Source organism: Piliocolobus tephrosceles, chromosome 9 (assembly GCF_002776525.5).
Source record: "Piliocolobus tephrosceles isolate RC106 chromosome 9, ASM277652v3, whole genome shotgun sequence".
NCBI classification, from domain to species: domain Eukaryota; kingdom Metazoa; phylum Chordata; class Mammalia; order Primates; family Cercopithecidae; genus Piliocolobus; species Piliocolobus tephrosceles.
This window is the reverse complement of record NC_045442.1, coordinates 73,328,523-73,351,521: the sequence shown is the minus strand read 5'-3', so window position 1 is coordinate 73,351,521 and position 22,999 is coordinate 73,328,523. Positions and strand designations below refer to the sequence as shown.

Here is a 22,999-nt window from a genome sequence, read left to right as displayed (position 1 = left end):
AAGCTAGTTTTATAAAAAGGCAATTGAAGCCTTGTCTTTCTAATGTGGTGGTGGTCTGAGCACATAGATGAGCTGCTAGAGCCTGCAGGGAGTCTTAGGCTGGTTGAGGGTGTCAGCAGGGGCTCCGTCAAGCCCCCTTCCTTGGCTTTGGGGTTTCCCTGGCCTAACTGGTGTTTGTGTCTAACAAGAGTGCTCCCTTCCCAACCCCCAGGCCCTTCTTGCTTTTCCACCCTTCTCTTACTCTGCTCCTGGTAACTGAGTGGGTTCCGCTCACGGGTAACTTGGAGGGTTAGGACTGCTCCCCCTACAGGCTCTAAATGAGATATTCACAAGATACGTTTGACTACATTAGTGTTTAATTTCATAAAAACTAATTGCTGATATTTCAAAATAGTGGTATTTCACGTAAAAACTAGATTTCTGGCTTCTTTAGAAAATCTAATGTGACAGTGCAAGACCTACATTTCCTCTGAATGCTAACTGGCTCCAGTTTGATGCAGCAAAGGGGTTAGTGTAGTCATGTAGTCACTCCTCCCTGATATCTTAAACCAGGCCAGATTCACACATAAATCCCAGGCCTGGCCCTGTGGATGTGTGAGTTTGCCAACCCTGACCCACTGGGTGGTATAGAACTTCACTGGCCTTCAGCCAGCTCGAGACCTGGCACTAGTGGCTCTGTGAATATTCTCTTTGATTGATTTTAGTATTTAGAACATGTCCCAAGGAGGAGACAAATTGTTGTCAGATAATTTAGTATTTGCTCAGTAAAGCTTCTGGAATATATATATATATCCCACTTCTGGGGGGATATATATATCCCAAAATATATATATATCCCACTTCTGATGTGAGTGAGAATGTGTACAACTTAGTGCTATTATTCGTTTAATACAATGATACAGCAGAGGTAGAAATGATCAATAAAGGAAAGACATTTAATGAGATTTAGGAACATCCCTAAACATTGAAGCTCTCCTCAAGCATTTGATTATCTGGAGGCTTAATTATCTGTGTTTTCTACTTTAAATTAAAGAAAAGCCATAACTCAAAGTTACCAGCAGTTTAATGATAACACTCTTCAATTCAGGTTAATTAAAGCAGAGCCGTAATTAGAGTGTAGTGTTGTACATCACTGGGCTGGCACGTAAGTATTTTCATTACAGTAAGAATTGGCTATTCAATTTCAAAATGACATAAAGGATGCCAAAATATATTTTAAGCTGGTTCACGGAGAAGAAAAAGAATTGGGGAATATTCTGAGTATCATAAAGCACAGATAAAATATACAGATTTTCAGAGCAGTTTCTGTAATTATGCACTGCACTAAAACAATATGCAGCCAATAACATCTTAAAGCATGGAAAGAAATAAATGTGCTTTTTCTCTGGGCTGGCAAAATGCTCCCTTGCAGGGTGGGATTGGGAGAGCTTGGAGTTTTCTCAGAAGCTAGGAGAGTCATTCTATGAAAAGATATGGGAGCAGGATGTAGGGGTGAAATTTGAGGTTGTTTCCCAAGAGAACAGGAAGGGAAACAAAAGAGGCAGTGGAGGCAGAAGGTCCTGCCACCCCAAAAGCTATCTCTATCAAAATTTCAAGCCAAGAGATTCTCAGTGTAGCCTTCAGTCTGTGGCTGAAGGCCCAAGAGCCCCTGGCAAATCACTGGTGTAAGTCCAAGAGTCCAAAAGCTGAAGAACTTGGAGTGTGATGTTCAAGGGCAGGAAGCATCCAGCGCCGGAGAAAGATGAAGGCTGGAAGACTCCACAAGTCTAGTTCTTCCACATTCTTCTGCCTGTATTATCCTAGCCATGCTGGCAGCTGATTAGATGGTGCCCATCCAGAGTGAGGATGGATCTACCTCTCCCAGTCCACAGACTCCAATGTTAATCTCCTTTGGTAGCACCTTCACAGATATGCCCAGGAACAATACTTTGCATCCCTCAGTTCAATCAAGTTGACAATATTTAACCATTACAGGTGCTTACCCCAATTTCCTTCTCTGAAATAGGAGTGCTATGACTTATCTGTCAGTACTGGTTAATGTCTTTTCCCCCTCTCCCTCCTCTCCTTTTCCCTCTACCATTTATCTTTCTCATTGAATATAAAAGAAGCACTTAGAAAGAAAGAAACACATTGCGAGCTATATGTGTATCCAATTTATATTTACTTTTAACCTTTAGGAAATTCTCTTATCAGTTATGATTTGTTTTTCTAAGACCAGCCGAGTGAGTGCAAAAGAACCAGCGGGTAGGCAAGTGTAGGAGCAAAAACTGCAAGTTTATTTTGGTCACCTAAGGTGTGGGGAGGAGGTCTATCGCCCTCCGGCAAAGGAGGCCGACAGAGTCCCCCCCCCCCCCCCCCCCACCCCGTGGGGCTCTCGGGCGGGGTTCCTGCAGTCCTGACATCCGGACAGGAGTGGGGCTGGAGGAAGGCCGCCGTGGCTCACTGGCCGAGATAGGCTTTTCTAGGAGTGGGAGGGCACTAGGCCGGGCACGGGCGGGGGGGGGGGCGTTCCGCAGGTGCGACCAGGTAAATCTCGGTCTCTTCGGATTGACGTCACCTGGTGCATGCCCAGTTGATCTGCACCTTCCCCGGCGCCGGCTGCATTTTCGCGCGCGCTGGAAAGGTTAGTGAAGAAGAACCCGGAAATGCGCCATCCTGCCTCCGTTCGTCCAAACAAGTTAGTCACCAATTAACCAGATATTTAATGAATTGGGTTATGTGCATCATTGTGCCAAGCTTGGTGCCACTTCTAGAGGAAACTGCCTACTAGATTTGATCAAATATGTGTGCATGAAAAGATTAATAGCAATACTTACAAATGCCAACAAATGCCAAGTAAAATATTCAGTTTGCCTGGGTTGGCTGCCTCCAGAGTTTAAGGTCCAGCTAAGGAACATAGTACCCATCCTCAGAAGACCTAGGCACCCACTGATAAGTGCTTTGGTAGATGCACACAGCTGGGATAGAGATGCTGAGAGTTATAGGGACATCTCCCTGTAGGCTGGGGGGACATGGGGGTGTTTCCTGGAAGAGATGACATTTGAGCTGTGTCTTGTCAGGAGTTTTGATTCAGATGGGGGATAAAGAAGGACGAGCATATTCTAACTGGATGCTGCGCCACATAGTACCATAAGGAGCGCTCTCAACACATAGGTCTCCGAGATTTTCCAGTTAGAGCAAATTGATTTCCTCTTTAGATGAGAGAAAGAGATGCATCAGATTTATTTTGACTTGTGATTTTTTTTTTTTGGAAACTGATAACAGTGTTTTTTATGCGCACTTGCAAAAGTGAGGGTGCACTCCCCTACCCCAGGGAGGGCAGAGGGGAGGGGAGGGACTGGACAAGGAGGAACTGCAGAAAACCACAGGTTCAGCAGTTGGGCTGCCTCAAGAGCACTGTGTTCTAGGTTCTGAATTTCATGGTGAGCTTGTTAGTCGGTCATTCATCATTTGCAAAATATAAAAGCTGAATTGTATCTGGTTTTACAGCTCAGAGGGGATTAGGACAAAAGATGCATTTAAAATATGGTGTGTGTCTCTCTCTGTCCCTCTGCAGCTGATGGAGCAGTTAAAATTCAGATTTGATGTGGAGTATTTAATGCCTGGGTAACTTGGCGAACTGTGATCAGATCTTCCCCAGCTGTGCTGAAGGGCAGGAGTTCTGTCCCCAAGCCCAGGGGCTAGTATGGATGCTACTGTGCTGGTTTAAGAGTGCAGGGGGATTCTCTATTCCCTCCTCTACTCCCTGCATTCAGTGCTCCCCTCCCAAATTCAGAAAATCATGCTCTCAACCTATGTTGTTTTGCACAGACAGATCTTTAAAAAGCAGCAGCTTGGGGAAATTTAAAATTTAAGACCGCCCGGAGAAAGCTGGGCCTCTTGCCCAATGAAAACTGTAGCTAGTTTAACTTGAGTTCTGTGAAATCATTAGTTTTTAGAGAAAGACATCTAAATTTGAACATGGAGCAGAAAGAACCAGGCAGACCCAATTGTTATATGGTAGATTTCTTTAGCCTGACTGCAAAAATGAGCATTTTAAGTGAATTTATGGAGAGACTCAGATCTCGCTCTCTCTCTCTCTCTCTCTTTTTTTTTTTTTTGAGATGGAGTCTCACTCTGTAGCCCAAGCTGAAGTGCAGTAGTGTGATCTTGGCTCACTGCAACCTTGTCCTCTGGGGCTCAAGAGATTCTCCTGCCTCAACCTCCCAAGTAGCCTCTAGTCCCAAGGGACTAGAGGCATGCACCACCACACCTGGTTAATTTTTTTGGAGTTTTAGTAGATACAAGGTTTCACCATGTTGCCCTGGGTAGTCTCAAACTCCTGAGCTCAGGCGTTCCACCCGCCTTGGCATCCCAGAGTGCTGGGATTACAGGCATGAGCCACTGCACCTGGCAGATCTCATTTTTTAAAAAATATTTTCCCCTCACAGAACTGGCTCTATTCATCCACTGGTTTGGGCAGTACTGTAATTAGGGTTGAACATATATGAATAGAGATGTGAATACAGTATTGGTGGTTATTTCTACTACAGAGACCCAAGAGGTGACCTTCTATGTGCTTGTGAATAAACCGTTGACCCTAAAGTCTACTGAAATCCTCAGTAACAGGCTACTGAGGTAGTAGTGGGTCCAGAATTCTCTATGAGGGGTCAGGGAGGGAGTCCTGTTGGAAATGGGGTGGACGCTTGGGCGTGGTCAGGGAGGGAGTTCTGTTGGAAATGGGGTGGATGCTTGGGCTTTGACTCAACATTGGGTTCTCATAGCAAACACACAGTTTTTTCTTTCATTTTATGTTTCTCATTAACAATAATAACAAGGCTCTCTAAAAATGCAGTTTCTTCACACTTTAGGCAAAAGTTAATTGTCTATATTAAGTAATGTATTTTTAAATTCTAGAGTCTTAGGTGTGCTAGTGGAGATGGTGTGTCTGTGTGAGTGTGTGTGTGTGTGTATGAAAGAGAGAGAGAAAGAGAATAAGAAAGTGGGAGAGAGGGTGGGGATATTCTGAAACCTTCCCACTCCACTCCTATCAAAGCTTCATAGAGAAATAGAGTCTTAACATTTCCATGAACGTTTTAAATCACTTCTATTTTCTTGGTGGTGAGTCTTGGAAATCCTGATGTTTCAAAGTTTCTTTACCTAGATATTTTGATTTCTAGGACCTGTCATTTTAAATTAAAGCTCCTGAATGTGAATCTTTTCCATTCCAAACCGTTGATCCAGAAGACCTGGTTTTCCAACGTACATTGTATCCGTATCTACTTCAAATACTTGTGCCAACCTGACATTCCCAGGGCCCTCTGGATAGCTGAAGAGGGGCTGGTGCTTCGGGTGGGGCTGGGTTCAGGGGGAATGATGACAGTTGCTTCTTTCGTCCTCCCTCATCTGACTTGTGGGGTGAGTCCTCTTCAACAGCCCCAGACCTCCTGTTTGTATGTTCTTCCTGAAGGTGCAAACTCTATGACAGGTTTCCATGTTTAATTCACACCAGCAAGTAATCTTTCCAGTCAAGGGGGCTGATTTAATGGCAAGAACAATTTATTTCCCTCTGGGTAGACAGAAACAGTTGGACTCTAATTCTTAAGAGCCTTTGTTCAGGAACATCTGGGTTGGAACTACTGTAGTGAACAGATGATGTTGGCAGTAAAAAAAAAAAAAAAAAAAAAAAAAAAAGGCTTTGTATAATGTCGTTGTCAAATTTGGTAGACCTCTACTTAATAATTATCAAGAAAGCAACGTAACTTGTTATTACAACAGTTTTATTGCCGATTACGGGCTTAAGACCTTTTTGTGACAAGTGGCATTTTTTCTTGAAAAAAGAAGTCATTTCTATTCCCCTGTAATTATTTTTGCAACCAGCAACAGCTTCCTGCGTTGGACATATTGGGGCATTTTATTTTAGAAACCAAGAATTAAATTATTGCCAGCTTATGGCTGATTTTATCCCATTTATCACATAGTGAAGGCTTTCTTGCTTCCTTTTTTCCCCTTACCTCACCTCACCCTGCTTCCTGATTTCACACCAATCCTGTATATGTTGAAACACTGTAAGTTGAGTAAAGGCAGAATTAGAATAAGGATTAGATGGCTAATGCTCATTCTTCTTTACCAAAAAATGGTGCTGAGTGATGCGAGTAAATGTTTAACCAGAGAACATCAGTTTTGGGTAGACTGAAAGTATATATATTCTTGAAAATGTAAGAGGTACATAAGGGCGTAAGAGCGTCTCTAGAAGGTCCCAAGGACAAATTGTTGTATTTTAGAATTGGACTTGCATCTTGGCATTGTGGATCGAAGGCAAAAATTAGATTCCCAGAGCATATCACTACTTTTATTTCCTTCTGTATCCTTCCTTTCCCATCTGTCCGCTTCCAACAAATAAGACAAGCTAAGAAGCAGCTTATTTCATGATTCTGTACTGACTTCCAAGCTTTCTCTGCATAGACTTTCCTAGTTTGCCACTTTATCTTTTCTCCATCACTCCAGCCACTCATGAGATTTACTCCCCATTCATGCATGCATTTATTTATCCAGCCTTTACTGAAGGCTTACACTTTCAACTTTGCAAAATGCCAGTGAGGGAAAGCATGCATCCTGTACAGGAAAAACTCAGTCTAGAGGGAAGAGATAAGTAAACAAGTCATTACCACACCAGCTCCCCTGTTCACTCAGCTTGCTCTGCTCTTCCCCATGAGACACCTCCAATAGAGGCTGCATCTCTGCAACAGGATGCAGTCCTTAAGCCCAGGATTGTGACATTGGCCAACTCTCTGTGGCAGGATCTAACAAAAAAGTGTGATTTGAACACTCACAGGGGGAGCCATAGCTCTGCTTCCAGTGTAAATCATGGTTTATTATACTTGATTTGTATTCTGCAATATCCAGAGGATACCTATTATAGTAGGGATTAAAAACTTAGATACCTGTAAAGTTCAGGCAGTTAGCAACAAAGAATGAAGAGTGAGGCCATCTGAGACAATAGAGAGTGGTGGGGACTGTGGCACACTGGAGAACAAACATCCCATCCAGAGGGATAAGTGCTTCACACCCTTTTAGCCATGTAGAATGTGGTGCCAATGTAGCCATATCTGATTTTTCAAGGAAAGCTGAAAAGCCAGTTTTTATGTGAATTCACTTGTTGGCATCTATTTACAGTTTTTTAAAAAACACTGTACTTACCAAACAGAATGTGTCTGCCTGTTGGGCTTGTGACTGCCACTACATTTCCTCTCTTCTGATGAGAAGCATCTGTGCAGCACATTGCATCAAAGGCTTGATTTCTACTTTTGGCGTTTTACATAAAAGTCAATTGACCTTGACCTAGTTGCTCTCCTCTGTTTGGACCTCAGTTTGTCATCTGCCTAGAAAGGGCAGGATCAGCTGGTCTTGAAGGGCTTGAATCTGAAAATCTGTGTTGTGGCACGGCTTGCCTATGTTCTCTCTGTTCACATCATTCTATCCCTCTCCTTTCCTTTGGCCAGTGGGCAACAGCTTGTTTTGGGTCAAAGGACTTCTTAAAAAGGGACTTCTATAAGACATTGTAGAATCATCTTAGGTATGGATTTGAATGTTTTGATGTTATGGATTTAAAACTGGAAGAGGACTCAGATCTGCAGGACCATCCCATATAAGGTTAAAGAATGAATACAAGGCCACATAGATTTTAGGACTTTCTTGTAGTAGGAAACTCTTTTCTTTTTATATCCAGTTGGTAAATGGTACTGTAGTAGCTGGGAAGACATAATTCACCATTACTGTGAACTATTACTTCCCTTCTTACCAGTGGGATTAGGTTTATAATAGCAATGACGATATTTGATCCCATGAACTACCAGAGTCCCAAATTGGACTGGTCATTGCTCATAGGATATTAGCAAATTAACCTTTGCATGATCCATACTAAGTTTAAGATCAGCCTTCTCCCTGATGTTTTGGTATTTAACTACTATTTACATTGGTAAGTGGTTACTTAATTTGGTAATTTGGTTCAATAAACATTGCATAAGCTACATATATATTTTTAAAAGCAATTTAAGTTCCAGAAGTAACAGTCCCATAAAGGGTGCATGTTATCAATGCTCTTTGGGACATAAATTAAGGAAGGCATTTTCCAGCTGTAGTCGGATATGTGTGTTGGTGTTTCAGCAAGCTGCCCAATCAGCACAAAGCCCAGGTCATTTGAATCTTCTGGCAGGAATCAGAAAACCTGCAAATCACAGAAGATCCCAGATATGCCTGGATAGAAGTGGTCCTTTGACATCTGACTATCTGCTGAAGGCAGTGCTGGGGACCACAACCTCACATGTAGGAATGAGCAACTGGTCTCACTCCCTGGGGAGCATGAAGCCTTCAGCAGTACTTTCCTTGAAAGCAACACATCCCCATATCCAGCACATCTGATGATGTTACTTTTCTATTTTAAAGCAACTAAAATCCCCCAATTCCACTTATAATAAGCTGCAGACTCCTTGCTCTGGAAAGCAAAGACCTCATGATCTTGTTCCCACCTCATTTCTTGACCTAATCACTGTCACACTTGACTTTGCTCACTCAGCTGCAGTCTTACTGGATTTATTGCTGATCCTCAAACACCCAGCGCTCTTCCCTGCCTTAGGGCCTTTGTGTTTGCTGTTTCTGCTTCCTAGAAAGCTCTTTCCCCATATCTTCTCATCATGCTGTTGGGCTCCCTGCATCCTCAGAATGGTCCTCCTGAACCGTCACAGATGATATACCTCTTGTGAGTTACTTTTTATATTCTTAGGTTATTTTATTTTCAACATAGAACTTGTCATCATCTAGGAATTTATTATTTATTCACTTGTATATTTGCTTATTGTCTGTCTCTCCCAATACAAAATAGGCTTCACTGGAGATCGAGATGTAGTGTATCCTGCCAGGTATCAGCTAGACACCTTAGGCAAGTTACATCGACTTTCTGATCCTTGGTTTCATCACGTGTAAAATGGAGCTATCAATAGAAGTCTGAATAATTGGGGTAATAGCTTTCTCTTAGGGATATTGAGGGGATTAAATTGAACCACCAGGAAGCCCACCCCACATTGTGACCCAGTACCTTATCCCCCTTACAATGCTGGAGCTGAATAAATAAGCATCAACTCATTGTTCAGTCTATCAGTTAATCAATGTTCTATTATTCAAAATAGTAATACTCATTGTAGAAACTTGTCATACATCATGTATGTAATTATTTTGTTTATGTGAGCTTTTATTCTATAAGTATGTAAGTGTGTGGTTTCATCTAATTGTATTGTGCCATTTACATGTTCACGTCTTTTTATATATTTGTTCTATTTACATGTTCATGTCTTTTTATATAATATTATTTGTTGATCTTATATCTTGCAATATTCTGTGAAAAGCCATTTAGAATGCTAATACTATATTGCATTGTACTTTATTGCCTTATTATTGGACATTTAGGTTGTTTTCTATTTTTCTACTCTGTATAAATAATACTTACTCTGAACATCTTTAAGCATAAACATTTTACTGCACCTTTTGTTATTTTCTTTGATTTGAAACCCAGTAAATGGAAACCATTTGTTTGTTTAGCTTCTCTGTATCGGTGTATCTATTCACTATGCACTGTGGAGAATTCCAAACAAGTTCAGGACTCTTAAGGAAGTTGCTCTGGTTAAGGAGACAAAGTTCAGACACGTGAAACAATAGGGAGCGACCATAGCCAGTATAAAATTAACTAAAGGCTCAGTGATTTGTTTACAGATAAGGTGCTGGGAGAGTTTTGAGAATAGAAAATCACAGGGTAGCAGAAGCTGGAGAAGACCTACTGCTTGGAAGATTAGAGTTGACGTGGCCTGGGACGATGGATTGGGAAGAGAGAAGAAGGGATGGGGAGCGGGGGATGCACAAGGGAAGGGTTGGAAACAGGAACAAGGCAGCCTTAAAGCAGTCTGCTCTGCAGTTGAGAGCACCAGGCAGATGAGGTGAGACAGCTTGAATGGAGCCAGGAGTGATGATGCCATCGTCATGTGCTGGGCACCTACACAGAGGCCAAGTATTATTACCATCATTCCAAGCACACAGGGGTCTGTTCAGAACAACAATATGAGCCATTTTTACAAAAGACTGAAATGGAATCCAAATAACAGGTCCAGCTGGTCCAAATCTTTCCCTCCCCCTGTAGTTAACATTTTACTACCCGACCGAGTAACTAATGAATCTGGCCCAGTGTAAATCCCCAGGCACAAATCCCTGCTTGGGCTCTGTGTCTAGACAGCCAGACCTGAGTGCAATTTGCACTTTGAGCATCCAGCACCTTATCACTTGCAAGAAATCAGGTTTAACAGGGAAGATGGGGAGGTGTCGCTTCCACCCCTCCCTTTGGCACAGTGCCGGTGGAATGAGGATCCCCCTCGGACAATGACTGCATTAGGAGACCGAAAGATCGTAATAGTGTTTGCTTTGTGGCTCTGATCATTCAGAAGCACTGATTGGGAGGCTTCTCCATCTCATTGCAGGCTGTGTTTTGTGAAGCTCAAGCTCCTAATGATAGCCATTGAGTACAAGTCTGCCAACCGAGAGAGCCGGTAAGTTTGCGGTGACCCAGCGGCCGGCTGACACTTTTGGTGGTGAGAGTGCATTCTGAGAACGGTCGGTTCACTTCTGCTTTCTTGTGAATTATTTATCTGCATGGAACCAGATGTAACACCTCTCTGACCCTAGAGCACATTTCGAGGGTCCCCCGGACACTGCAGCTTCTATGCCAGACCAGCCTGGCATCCAAAGCCCTGCTGGGCATTCAGAGAGTGTTTCTCCAGGGAAGAGGGATGAGTCCTACAAAATATCTCCACCTGATCATGCCGACCTGGACTTTTCACCTTCTAAGTGTTAAACCAGACCTTAAAACCCTTTTTTACTGCTGTGAGCAAAAAGCAGGTGGACTCTGGCCTCCTTTACAGCAGCCTTGGGGTGGAGCTGTGAGGGGAGACACCAGCTCTCTTGATAGCCAAATTACAAGCAGCCTATTGTGTACCATATGTGCTTCTCCCGGTGCAACCAAAATCCAGGTGGCAGAATATCAGCTTCATGTAAATGAGCCAGGAGAGTGGGGCTCAGAGGCAGGAGCTCTCTTTATTTATTTATTTTATACTTAATTATGTGCAAATCAGATGATGAGGGACTGTATCTGGTTGAAATAGATAACATCCCAGTCAATATATGAGTTCACGCTGGAGGTGGGAAGCATCATGCTAACAAGAAATTTTGCTGATGGAGTACTGTACGCCTTACAGATAAAATAGAGATGATTTTTTTGCTCCCCAATTCTTGTCAATAGTTTTGGAAGAAAGAGAGCTCATTGAGAAATGCTCAAGCTTTTGTTCTGTGAAATGACACCCATAGTCTATTCCTTATAGTTCATTTTTTTGATCCTGCAGATGCCCAAATGTAGAGTGCAGATCCCTCCAACAAATACCTTAATACCTGAGCAGAGTACAGGGGAAGACTAGACGTTTCCTTTTATCATCATCTAAGGAGTTTTCCTTATCTGGGTGAATAACCCAATATAGCCAGACTTTCAAATGTACAGTCTGTGTCTATGACAAGGCAAAACAGAAGAAAAGAAAACACTGGATTGTAAACAGATCAATCCAATGTTTTCTGTTACATTAACTACCAGATCAGATTGCTCACAAAGTCAATCTGATCAAATGTTAAGCTATTTTGAAAACCCAAATCAACCAAAAGGAAGAAAAAATGGTAGATTTGGTGGCCATATGTAGAACATGGCTGTAGCAGTTAACAAGTATGTAGGTAGATAAATATTTTCTTTTTCATGTTGGCAAAGTGAAGAATATTGTTTGCAAAAACTGAGAGTCCTAGTTATTTGTTGTTCAGCAGATGAGGTGGAATTTTCTGGGATTACTGTTTACCCATGTTTTTGCCAATACTCACTTGTACCTGTGTAGGGGAACTGTGTGTATCCTGGATTTTTGCAAATGATATTCTCCGTGTTGCCAAGTCAGCAAATCTTGGTGTAATTCAATGTTCTCTATTTACTTTTGTGCATCTTTCAAACAAAAAGGTCATGATGTGGGTGACGTTGATGCTGAATAGTGTTTTTACCATTCTGGAATAATCTGACTGCAGGAGATTGCACCCTGAACCTTGAGCAGTTGTCTCTCATTCATTGCCTTTTGGTCCCAAGGAGACAAAAAGAGCGAAAGGCTATTAATGGTTCATCGTGAACTCAATGTCACTCTTCTAAGAAAATTAACTCAGAGCACTCCCTGAAGACGAAACTTTTCTTGGATAGGTCCTTCAATTGAGTCACACTTCTGAGATGTTTTCAACAAAGCCATATTTATAGATATAATTTTTAGTGTATATATATATATATATATTTTTTTTTTTTTTCAGAAAAGGGCAAAAAGGACTTGTTTGGCTTTGTTTGGGCTTTCTTTGTGCAGTTGCCAGTTTTAATTCTCAAATGTGGCTTGGTCTCAGTGTGGAAGCACATTGGTTCTTGTGGAAAAAGGTGTGTTTGAGGGAATGTGGATCATGCCTCTGAGAAAACACAGGACTTATCAAACACAATATCCATGTTAAAGATAAACTTTTTTTTTAATCTTCCCTGAGATAATACTTTTAATATTCTTCTTTATTTAAAATGTCCCACTTCTTTTCCTCTCACATTTTCTAACCGACTGGGTGTGAAAATTCAAAGGACCTGCTTCTCCTTCCCACCTTCCTTAACCTGTGTTTAACTACCTTCTTTGTTGTTGGTTTCACCCATGGTACTGTTTTCATGCTTTGCTGAAAAACCTTGTTTTCACATGCATCCTTCAAGTGATTTGAAACAAAGGTTTTATTCCTTCTTTCCTTTTGGTGTCAGTCAATTTATTATCAAATTGTTTGATTTTAAATTCTTTTCTTGTCGTTTTGCAGAAGCCGAAAGCGGTATGCACTCTTCGTTAACTTTTCTTCCAACCTCCACCCTCTATCTTCACTCCTTACCACAGGACTAACCATTTGCCAAGAATTCAAGAAGAGAGAGATTATATATATGTATATATAATCTCATTCCCTTGTCTAGTGTATATATATTATATATATGTGTGTGTATATATATATACATATATATACACCGCTCTCCAACTAGAGTACATAAATTGGAAGTAGCCTATTTCTGTTCCTGTTTGATTTGTTGGTTCTTTTGGATGACGCACTAACTTCTTTGCAGGAAACCTAAAAAAAGAAAGGCACACTCCTGTTTTCAGTCATGGCACCAATAATGGGAACAAATACTATTAAAGTTGAACAGGAGAATGCTTCTCTCCAGCCCTTTGTGTCTGTTTCTGTATTGTCCTGATGTGTCTTGGTGTCCATTGGACTCTGGCGCCATTTTGTCTACATACTACATCCACATTCCCAGTGACCTCCTCCTCCCTGTGTTGAGTTTCTTGTCTATAGAGCAGAGTTCATGTCCTTTTATCCACAAAGCAGAGACCAAGCCCTTACACTTCTATTTTTCCTTACATTTATTTTGGTGATAACATTTTGAATATTTTATTTCTCAGGCAGTGCTCAGTATAGACTTAGAACACTGCTATTAAATTGCCAGATTATCACACTTGATTTACAGAGTTAGTACTGTTTATTAAGACAAACTCGTGGCTCTTTTTTTCCTAGTGTGTTTGGGCATATTTCTTAATACGAAGCTTCTCAATTTCACCATGTGATTTCACCCTGTTTTGCTGCTGTTTTACATTGCATGAAGCATGACTAAGTCATCATCAAGGGCATTTAAAAATAAACTTTTGGGTTAATAGTTCCAGGACAGCTTTTCAATAATGTGTTCTCTAAGACAATATTGTTGAAAACATACTATTGAGATGCCTACTTGTTCATCTTTTCAAGTTACTTTTGTTCGTGATTGTAATCACTATCATGTGTTTGTGTTTGTAATTGTGTGTGTGTGTGTGTGTGTATTTGTCTGTATCTCTTTCCAAAGTCTGATTCTTCTGTGATTTTTGGAGTACATATGTATAGAGGTGGCTTCCTGTCAGTTTGGCATTATTGATATGATCCAACTGCGAGAAGTTACTGCAACACTTTGCATCTTAAAGGTCCACAGTGGTTGCACCTCTGCTGTTGGCTTTTGGCCTTTGAGTCCTTTTATCTTGTGGTGAAGGCATGTTGTGATGTAGGCATGACTTGTCTTAAGTATACCAGAAAATGATTTGGCTTGCTCCCAGATCCAAACATCCAGCATTATCCTTTCTAGATCACCTCTTTCTTCCCCATCCCATATGGCTAATATTTTTTGTATGTGCAAAATATATTTGAAAATGCCATTTCTAACGTTATCGAGATGGATGCAGGCTGAGTAAGTCCTCACCGGTATCTCTGGTGGGCCACAGTGGCAGTCATTTGAGTCTGACCAACTGGGAGCAATCTTTATCGTGCTGTCTGTGTGTGAGTGAACTGGGCTTAAGTATATTGACACATGAAATACACAACTGTGTCTCCAATGGTATCCGAAAGTAACAGTGTATGTGTCTAGTTGTGTGGGACTCCAGCAGCACGTATTTTAAAGCCCAGAAAAAATGAAAAGTTCCAGAAAGGTGATAAGATTTGAGATGTGGGGTTTCTCCAAACTGTGCCTGCACATGGCCTATAAACTACAAATGCAGTCATACTCCCTGAGAGGGGACACAATTGGTTCAAAGAAAGTTCCAACTGAGAGTCATTGTATATGAACTTGTGTGATCAAAGAAGCCTCTTTTCAATGGCATGATTCATCTGGGCATAGCATGAACGGAAACCCTAGATGGTTCTTATTTGCTTGCTTTAGTTAATGAAGTCCCATTAGCTTGCTAGACACAAATATAATTACTACGTTATCAAGTACAAACTATGTTCTCATATGAGTCATGCTATTTTTTTAAAAATTGCCTAAGGAATGGTACATTACACCTACCAAAAATGAAAGGGAGAGGAGAGAAATATATATCTACCATATTTACCTGTAATGGATAGACGTTTCCTTAAACAATATCTGTTTCAGTTGAATTACCAATCATTGGCTGTCTCCAGAAACAGGAAACAAGTAAAGTTTACAATGATTGAAGACAAAACTAGATGTCTCCCAGTTATGCACAAGTGGTGGAGAAAGGAATTCGTTTCTTTCCTCCATCAAGCTGCAGTCTTCCAACCTGACCCAGTGTTTAGCAAGAAATACCCGATGAAGTGTGATACAACTTGAGACATGGTGCTGCTCTCATGGAGGGACCTGATAGAGACATTTCCCCATGGGACTGAGCCCCGTTAGCCAATTCCATGTAGATGTGTTTTATGTGTAGGAACCCATATTTCTCTTTGAAGGTTTGCTTTCAATGTTGAAATCAATTGCTCTAACTTCACAAGTGGCACGCTGTTTACATATTGGGATATTTACATATTCATACTTAATGCCTCTGAGAGATTGCTAGTTCATTGGCCAATCCCCTAGCCCTAGCAGAGGTGTGGTCACTCCTTTAATCAGCCTGACTGATGAGAATTGTAGCTTGTTCATTGAAAGAAAACTGTGACCTCCTTTCCACTTATTTGTGAAGAAGGAAAACTTCTGGGACGAGGTTTTAAAAACTTATTTTTTTTATTCATTCAACAAATAGTTGAAATGTGCCTGTTGCATGCAGTGCTCTAAGCCTGCTACTCCAAAAAACTCAAAGGTAAACAGAATGTGATCATGTTTTGTACCCTTCTACTGAACTGTGGGTTCCTTACAGAAAATACGTATTTGCTCCATGTAGGAGGTGAGTAAACACAGAATAAGTCAAGACTTAAAACTAGTCTGAGAGCAAAAGAAACAGAGACAGCAAGTATCCTTGAAGAAGGGACCATACTAGCCCTGTGCTTCCAGCTGTCACTGGATGTTTTCTGTTGAAACCAGTAAGGTCAAAGAAGAAAGGATAATTTATATAGTCCTTGAAATGAGGGAAAGTCCACCTCTGCCAAGATGTCCTTGTTGGAATTCTGTTAATGGATATATGGGTTTTTTCTCTTAGAGATTTTCATGATTCTTCATATGACACATGTTGAAGTTTATCTCTGATAAACTAGTGAATTACATAAAGTTAGAGCCAGAGAACTGATTTAGAGTGGTGCACAGGGAGAGAGACTGTTGGCAGTCATTAGAACAAAACAAACTTAATATTGGATACTCTCCTAAAGAGATCAGAGATCCTTGGAAAAATTTATGTATTCCTATTAGAAGGTCAATAACAAATTCTAAAGATAGTAGGCAAAAGGGGGAGAAAGTCACCACTATCCAAAATCCTTGTCTTTTTATATTTTGAAGAAGAGAGGGATTAGCATTTTATTTAAACTTTCTAGATTTGGAATGTGTATAGAAGACTTAATGTCTAAAATAAGTATATATATATATAAAACCAGTAATGTACTTCCTGGTGCTTCAGCACCAAGAGCATCTTTATGTATCTAGATTTCTTTCTTTCATTGCTTCAAGGGCTGGGTCCATTCTTTAGATTCCCACCCAGAAGGCTGCCTTAGCCTTAGCTCAGTATCTGCAAATGGTTCTGCCTCACATCTCACATGGGGATGGTTTAACCCCCCTCACCCCTGTTCACAGGGAATAAGAGGGCATCCTGGAATCCACATGATCTGTGAGGCAATTAGAGATGCTTTTGGTTCCTTACACAATCAGACATAGATTTAAGGAATAGTGGATACTTCACTATGCAGACAAAAGTCAGTCTAAATTAGCTGACCACCAGATATTGTGCAGGGATAAAATGTTTTGGATTTCCTTGCAGTCAGTGGAAAAGTCTTCCAATGACAATAGGGCACCTCCTGGGTCATTTATTAGCAGCAAGGACAAAGTGGAGAGTAATAGTTCTGTGGGCATTTATTTACCTCTCAGTTTTATAATCACCTAACTCACTGAGAGTAGCAACTATGAATTTAAGACCTTCTATGTGTCAGTCATGTTGCACATGGTACATTCTTTAACTCCCTTAAAGACATTGTAAGCTAGCAATTATTCACCCATTTTATGGATGAGAAGTGTGAGGCTTACCTGCATTTATAAAGCCAGGACCTAAAGAGGTGAGACCTGATTCATGTGCCTGAGCACTTAACCAACATCAGCAGCAAACCTGAAACACAAATGTGCTTTACATCAGAGCCCCAAATCCTTCTTCTCCACCGCACTAACTGGACTAAAGCAAGCTCAAAGGCTGTAATAAATTATCTCAACCTGCACTCTCTACAATGCCAATTCTAAATGTTCATTGTAGGCTAATTCTTGTTCATTGTTGATAAAGAATAATGAAGCACATAATGTGAAAAAAGGAAACAGCATTCTATGTGATGCTCGTTTGGTTCATATATGTCACCAAGACTTTGATGTGGGTCAGATTTTTCCTTTTGAATTCTGTTGTTCAAATCATGATAGGATTTTTTTTCCACTCAGAATTTTTTTCTTGCATTTTTTATATGAATAATGTCAAAATGTGGGCTTTTATAACTTTAAGGAACTAGCTCCTTTAGGCTCCAGAGTGCATGGAATTTTTTGTGTAAGTCCTTATACATTATTCTGTAGTGTACAGTTCTTTACTCTATAATTTCATCTCATTAATGGGCAAGGTATTTTGATAAGAAGCCTGTGTTATATTCCATGGGGTCATCTAGAGAAAATCTCTGATAACTTTGTTGAAAATGAAATACACTTTGGCTTTTCTTTACAAGAATTAAGAAAAGGAACAATAACTCACATGCATTGAGCCTTCTATACATCATCTCACTTAATTCTCTAAAGACTATTATTACCATTATCTACCTCTTGCAGGTAAGAAAGTTGAGTTCTAGGGAGATTTAGTAACTGGCCCAAAGTCAAACAGCTATTAAGGGGTAGCGTTGGAATTTGGACCCAAATTCTGATTGTAGAGCCAGGGCATGTAAAAACTGCCTTGCAGGAAAGGAGGTTAAAAAAAAAAAAAATGTGCAAAATTTAGAATCCTGTCCTTCTAAAACATCATACTGAATTGGCTTTGAAAGATAAATTCATCTAAACTGTATGAGCTCTGACACTTCGCCCTCGTGATTGCATGAAGCCAGAGGGCTCATTATACCTATGTGAAGAGTTGGTGGAGGGGTCATTAGGAGGTGCTTATGGAGAGCTGCTGCTCAGTGCAGGCCATGCTATTAGTGTGGACTGCTGCTCTCTGATTTGGGAGGAATCTCATTGCTGCCTGTGGTTGTAGGGCTGAACAGTTAAATCTTCATAGCCTTTTGATATTATCGAGTGTTAATAATAGCCATGACACAAGTACAGTTTCCTCCTGTCAGGTCTTGTTATAAGTAATGGTGGATGTTCTTGTGACCACAGACAATTATTTTGCAATAATGATCTGCTCAGAGGTCTCCCAACCAGGTGAACAAAGGTTCACCTGTGTCCTTCCTGTATGACTACAGACATATCACTTCACTGACCACAACACTTTTCTGAAATGGTTTACCAGTAGAAGAAAAGATTATGTGTTAATTACCATCCTCTATATTTTGATTGTTTGGGGCAGCTGAAAACTTCCTTTAGACTGATTCCAAATATCTATTACCTTATTAAGCAACATCTTTTCAGAACAAGGAGTACCTCTGTTGTTTCTGTTGCTTCATTCAGAGTCCCTAAATTCAGTATCCATTAAGCTTGAAGTTTCTTCTCAGTCTATGCATCAGACAATCTTGTATTCTGCTTTTGATCCGCAGAAAATTAAAGTTGTTTGTTTCATCCATTTATTAGATTAGGATACATTTATCTCTTCTGTCAGTCCAAACACATCTTGGCCAGCTAATCTATTTATGCCACTTTGAAATAGGACAATGTATATTTAGATTCCCACTTCTCTGCAGGGCAAGTTTTTTTAAGGGGTGGTTTGCATTTGTTTTCTCAATTTGCCTCAATTAGGACATGCTAGACACACATCTTATTCAAACACCCTGTAAGTTTTTATAAACAGCAGACTGGAATTGTTAAGTATATCCAACTGCTAACTTAAAAAAAAAAAAAACTGTTTGGGTAAATCCAATTCTTCCTATAAAGGCTGTACATGGAATCAATTTCCATGTCCTTAGCAATGTCATGAAGACGTTCGGTTTGCTTCTGCATTGGTTACGGGTGTCTTGTACCATTCCCCACGGTAATATGTGGTGTGTGTACATGTATGTTTATGTATACATATAGGGGTCCCATTAATGCTCTGTCATTTAATGGAAAATTGTTGTAGCAATAGTTTCATCAGGCCAATAATGCTTCTGTGTTGACCACCAATAGCAGTTTCAAAAGGAATGTATTCTGATGGACTTTGCTTCAAATCATATGCCCATGATGGCAGCTAGACTGCCCCATTATATAAACCCAGGCCCTAAAACTTTGATTTGCTTTGATTTCCTCAACTGGGAGCATGCCAACCTGGGAAGTAAGCAGTAGTGCTTAATGATGGCATTATCCAACTAAATGTATGGGGCAGTGGGCATTGGGCTCTGGACAAAATCTGTGGGGAAAGCTCTAAACTAGTGGGCCCCCTATAAACACAACAGTATGGTGTAGCCTTCGAGGTTTTATTCAGAACATGACCTCACAAATGTATCTTCTCTGTTTGTTTTTGTTCACTGAGCAGTATATTAATTAATCCTGGAAACCATCTTAAGATCCAAGAAGGTACTTTAGGATTTTTCATCGCAAGTGATGCCAAAGAAGTTAAAAGGTAAGAGTTTATTTTCAACTGACTTTCTTTCTGGCCCAGCCATAGACACCTTGACCCATGGAAGTAGGCAGGCTTCCATAACCCCAAAACTCCTTAACATGTCTATGGCCATCAATTGGTGTAAGAAAAACTTCCACGGACTCCTGTTCATGTAGTCAATTCCACATCTTTAAATGAGAATAATAAAATTTTAGAACTAAGAAGCCTAGTTACCTGCTCATTCATTTTATGAGGGAGAATATGGGGGCTCAGAGAGCTGAATGACTGCTCAAGGTCATCCTGATTCCTGATGACCCAGAACAACATAACAAGACAATTGGCTCTTTGTCTAGTTCTCTTTACTTAGTATTATCTGGGAAACTTACTTGAGAATTATCAGTTTTCTACTGTCCCTGCCAAATAGAATTTCAAAAGGTTGGGATTAATTTCAGATGGAATATGAAACTGGCTCTATTTCTATTTGTGGCCTACTAGGTAAGTGGCTGAACTTGTCAGCTTCAACTATTAAGCCACTCTAAGTACAGCACAGGATTTCATTGGCCTGCATGTTTCATGACATTTTTATTCGTATCCTTAAACCTGTTTAAGCAGCCTAGGAATTCACCAGGTCCTTTCCAGCACAACATGGAATATTGTATTTGATTCTAGCCTATGAACTTGGAGAAATTTACTAGCAGAAAATGCGATGCAAATGTTCAGACAGGTCATTCAGCTCAAGAGTAATATTCCATAAAATATTTTAAGTACATTATTAATTGTGAAGGTCTATCATTATTTATATAAGCCTATAGTCTTCATTGAATGAGTTCCTCGTCAAAGCCAGGCCTGTACTAGGTGTGCTACATTCTTTATTGCTGCTCTTCAAAATAACCCTGGAAGGTAAGTCTTCTTAAACACTCAGAGCTTTGGTTTCCTCATCTGTAAAACTGAGATAAGTGATTTGTCCAAGGCCATGAGGCACATAAGTAAGTGGCAGGGCCCAGAATGGAACTGGTCTTTCCTTTTCTAAAACCCACTCTCTTTCTACCAAATTTAGTAATACTACCACATTCTTACAAAGGAGGGTTTATTACACCCCAGCACTATTTTAGGTACTAGGTTCTCTGTATCTAAAACTTGTTAAAATCTCACAGCAACCCCATGAGATAGGTAGCATTACTCTTTCCCACTTTACATATAAGGAAACTGAGGCACAACTTGCTAACTAACTTGCCCAAAGCCATACTGCTAGTGAGGAATAAAGCCAGGAAGTTCGGTTCCAGAGCTTGCACTCTTAATTATTTGCCTAGGTTGAGCCTGACACGCTGAGCACAGAACAATGACATGTGAGCATGGATACTTAGGGTCCTCTTCCTCCCCACCCACTCTAGCAAACTAAGCCATACTGGCTACAGAAGCTTTCGGGAAAAAGAAAATATGGGCTGGTGGAAGAAAAAAGAATTCTTAAACTGAGCTCTCTAATAACTTAAATTTATTTCTGCAAATTGGGGAAAGATTGCCATGATTCAATTGTAGGGGAAAAATACCTCCCTACTCAGTTCACGGAATCTCCCTATTGTTCAAGAGTATCCTGAGAACTGGGTACACCTGAGAAGGGAAATTAGGATGAATGGGACTGAACCTTCCCTCTCCCCGTGCTCCAATCAGGTCTCCTGGAGAAGAAGCTTGTGCCCTTGTCCAGACTGTGAGACACAAAAGCTTGAAACAGCATCTCAGCACCAAGTACAGGAGGCTGGGGAGCACAGGAGCACCATATATCACGTATACCTCCCAGATAGCAAATATAACATGAAACTCCCATTTGTGTAATTCTATTTCCTATTGCATCTCTCACTAATGAATGTCACAAATGCCAGGCCGTCCAAAAAACAAATTACCTCCTATATTAGGGAGTGCAATATGTCTCATTTCAGTGCTTTATGGTATTCACAAATACATGCTGACACAATCAGCTACAACACCAGCCTGTAATTTTCCATGGTGTGTGATGTGTCAAAGCAAATGCTGTCAGTTAGGGGATTTCAAATAGATGAAGACTGCAGAAAACCACAGAAAGGACATTGGAGATTTGAATGAAACTAAACAAGTTTTGTAAAAATGGAAAAGGAGATTATGATGATCTAGTATCGAGTTTGCACCCTCCACTGCAAGAAAGCAACAAAAGAAGTTAATGAATTCTGGCTCATAGAAAGCTTCAGATGCAGTGTGTTAGAAAATGAGGAGTGAAATCATCCCACTGCAGTCTTAAGAAGGTCACTTGAGGATGGACATTTGGGTACTTGCTCTTTCCTCCTTGCCACCAAATATTTTCCTTTTAAAATAACGTTGGAACATAGACTTTAATATAGGAGTCACAAAACGGTGGCTTAGTGACTCAATTTGGCTTGCACATATGATTCTTTTGAGTCACAATTTTTAAAAATAAATGAGTTGCCAAGGTGAAAAAAGTTACAAGCTTTTATATAAAAATCCTTATTACTTGTTTCTCCTGAAAAATTGGCAGACCTAACAATACTGGGAAGCAGTCTCAAACTCACTCATTCATTCACCCTTCAAATATGGGTAAGTCATTTACATTTAGAAGGTTCTATACAAGGCACCAGGAAAACAGTGGTGAACAATGGGAGAAGTCCCAACTCTCACAAGGCTCATATTCTAGGCCGGAAAGAATGATAGTTTTTGTTTGTTTGTTTGTTTTTTTTTTAATTAATGGTAAAATAATTAATGCAACTGAGTCACTGATTTGGGTTGGGTATAAGTGAAAGCTGCTCAGAGGGGGTGGTATTTGAGCAGAGATTGAGATGAAGCTAAATAATCCATCAGGCAGGGATCAGATAGGAAGAGGAGATGGGCTGCGAAGAAGTTCATTGTGGGTAGGAACCCCAAGAAGGAAAGTGTGTTTAGGGAATAGATTTGGAGAGAGTGGTATGAGATGAGGTTAGAGAGAGAGGCAGAGGCTGGCTCCTAAAGCACTTTATAAAATGGTTGGATCTGTTATAAAATGGAAATCATTGACAGCTTTAAGCTGATCTGATGTATGTTTTGAAAAGGTCATTCTTCCTGCATTGTAGAGAATGAGAGGAATGGGGCAGGAGAAGAGGTGAGAGACTCTTACACAGTTTAGGTGTGCCTATTACACAGTTTAGGTGAGAGATGATGGCAGCTTGGACTGACCACTGAGTGGAGGTGGAGAGAAGTAGGTCCCATTCAGACTATATTTTGGAGAGTGTGCA

General features: G+C 40.5%; 1 protein-coding gene across 9 annotated transcripts in view; it reads left to right on the top strand.

Annotated features, from left to right (window-relative positions):
- KCNMA1 (potassium calcium-activated channel subfamily M alpha 1) overlaps positions 1-22,999 on the top strand; it is a 756,034-nt gene that overhangs the window by 599,080 nt on the left and 133,955 nt on the right. For all 9 annotated transcript variants that reach the window (XR_002730119.1, XM_023204859.1, XM_026455332.1 and 6 more), the window contains exons 16-17: positions 10,500-10,568; positions 19,680-19,766. Coding sequence is in view for 8 of the 9 variants with exons in the window: in XM_023204859.1 (XP_023060627.1) it covers positions 10,500-10,568; positions 19,680-19,766 (156 nt within the window). In the remaining variant the exon portion in view is untranslated. The remainder of the gene's footprint in view (positions 1-10,499; positions 10,569-19,679; positions 19,767-22,999) is intronic.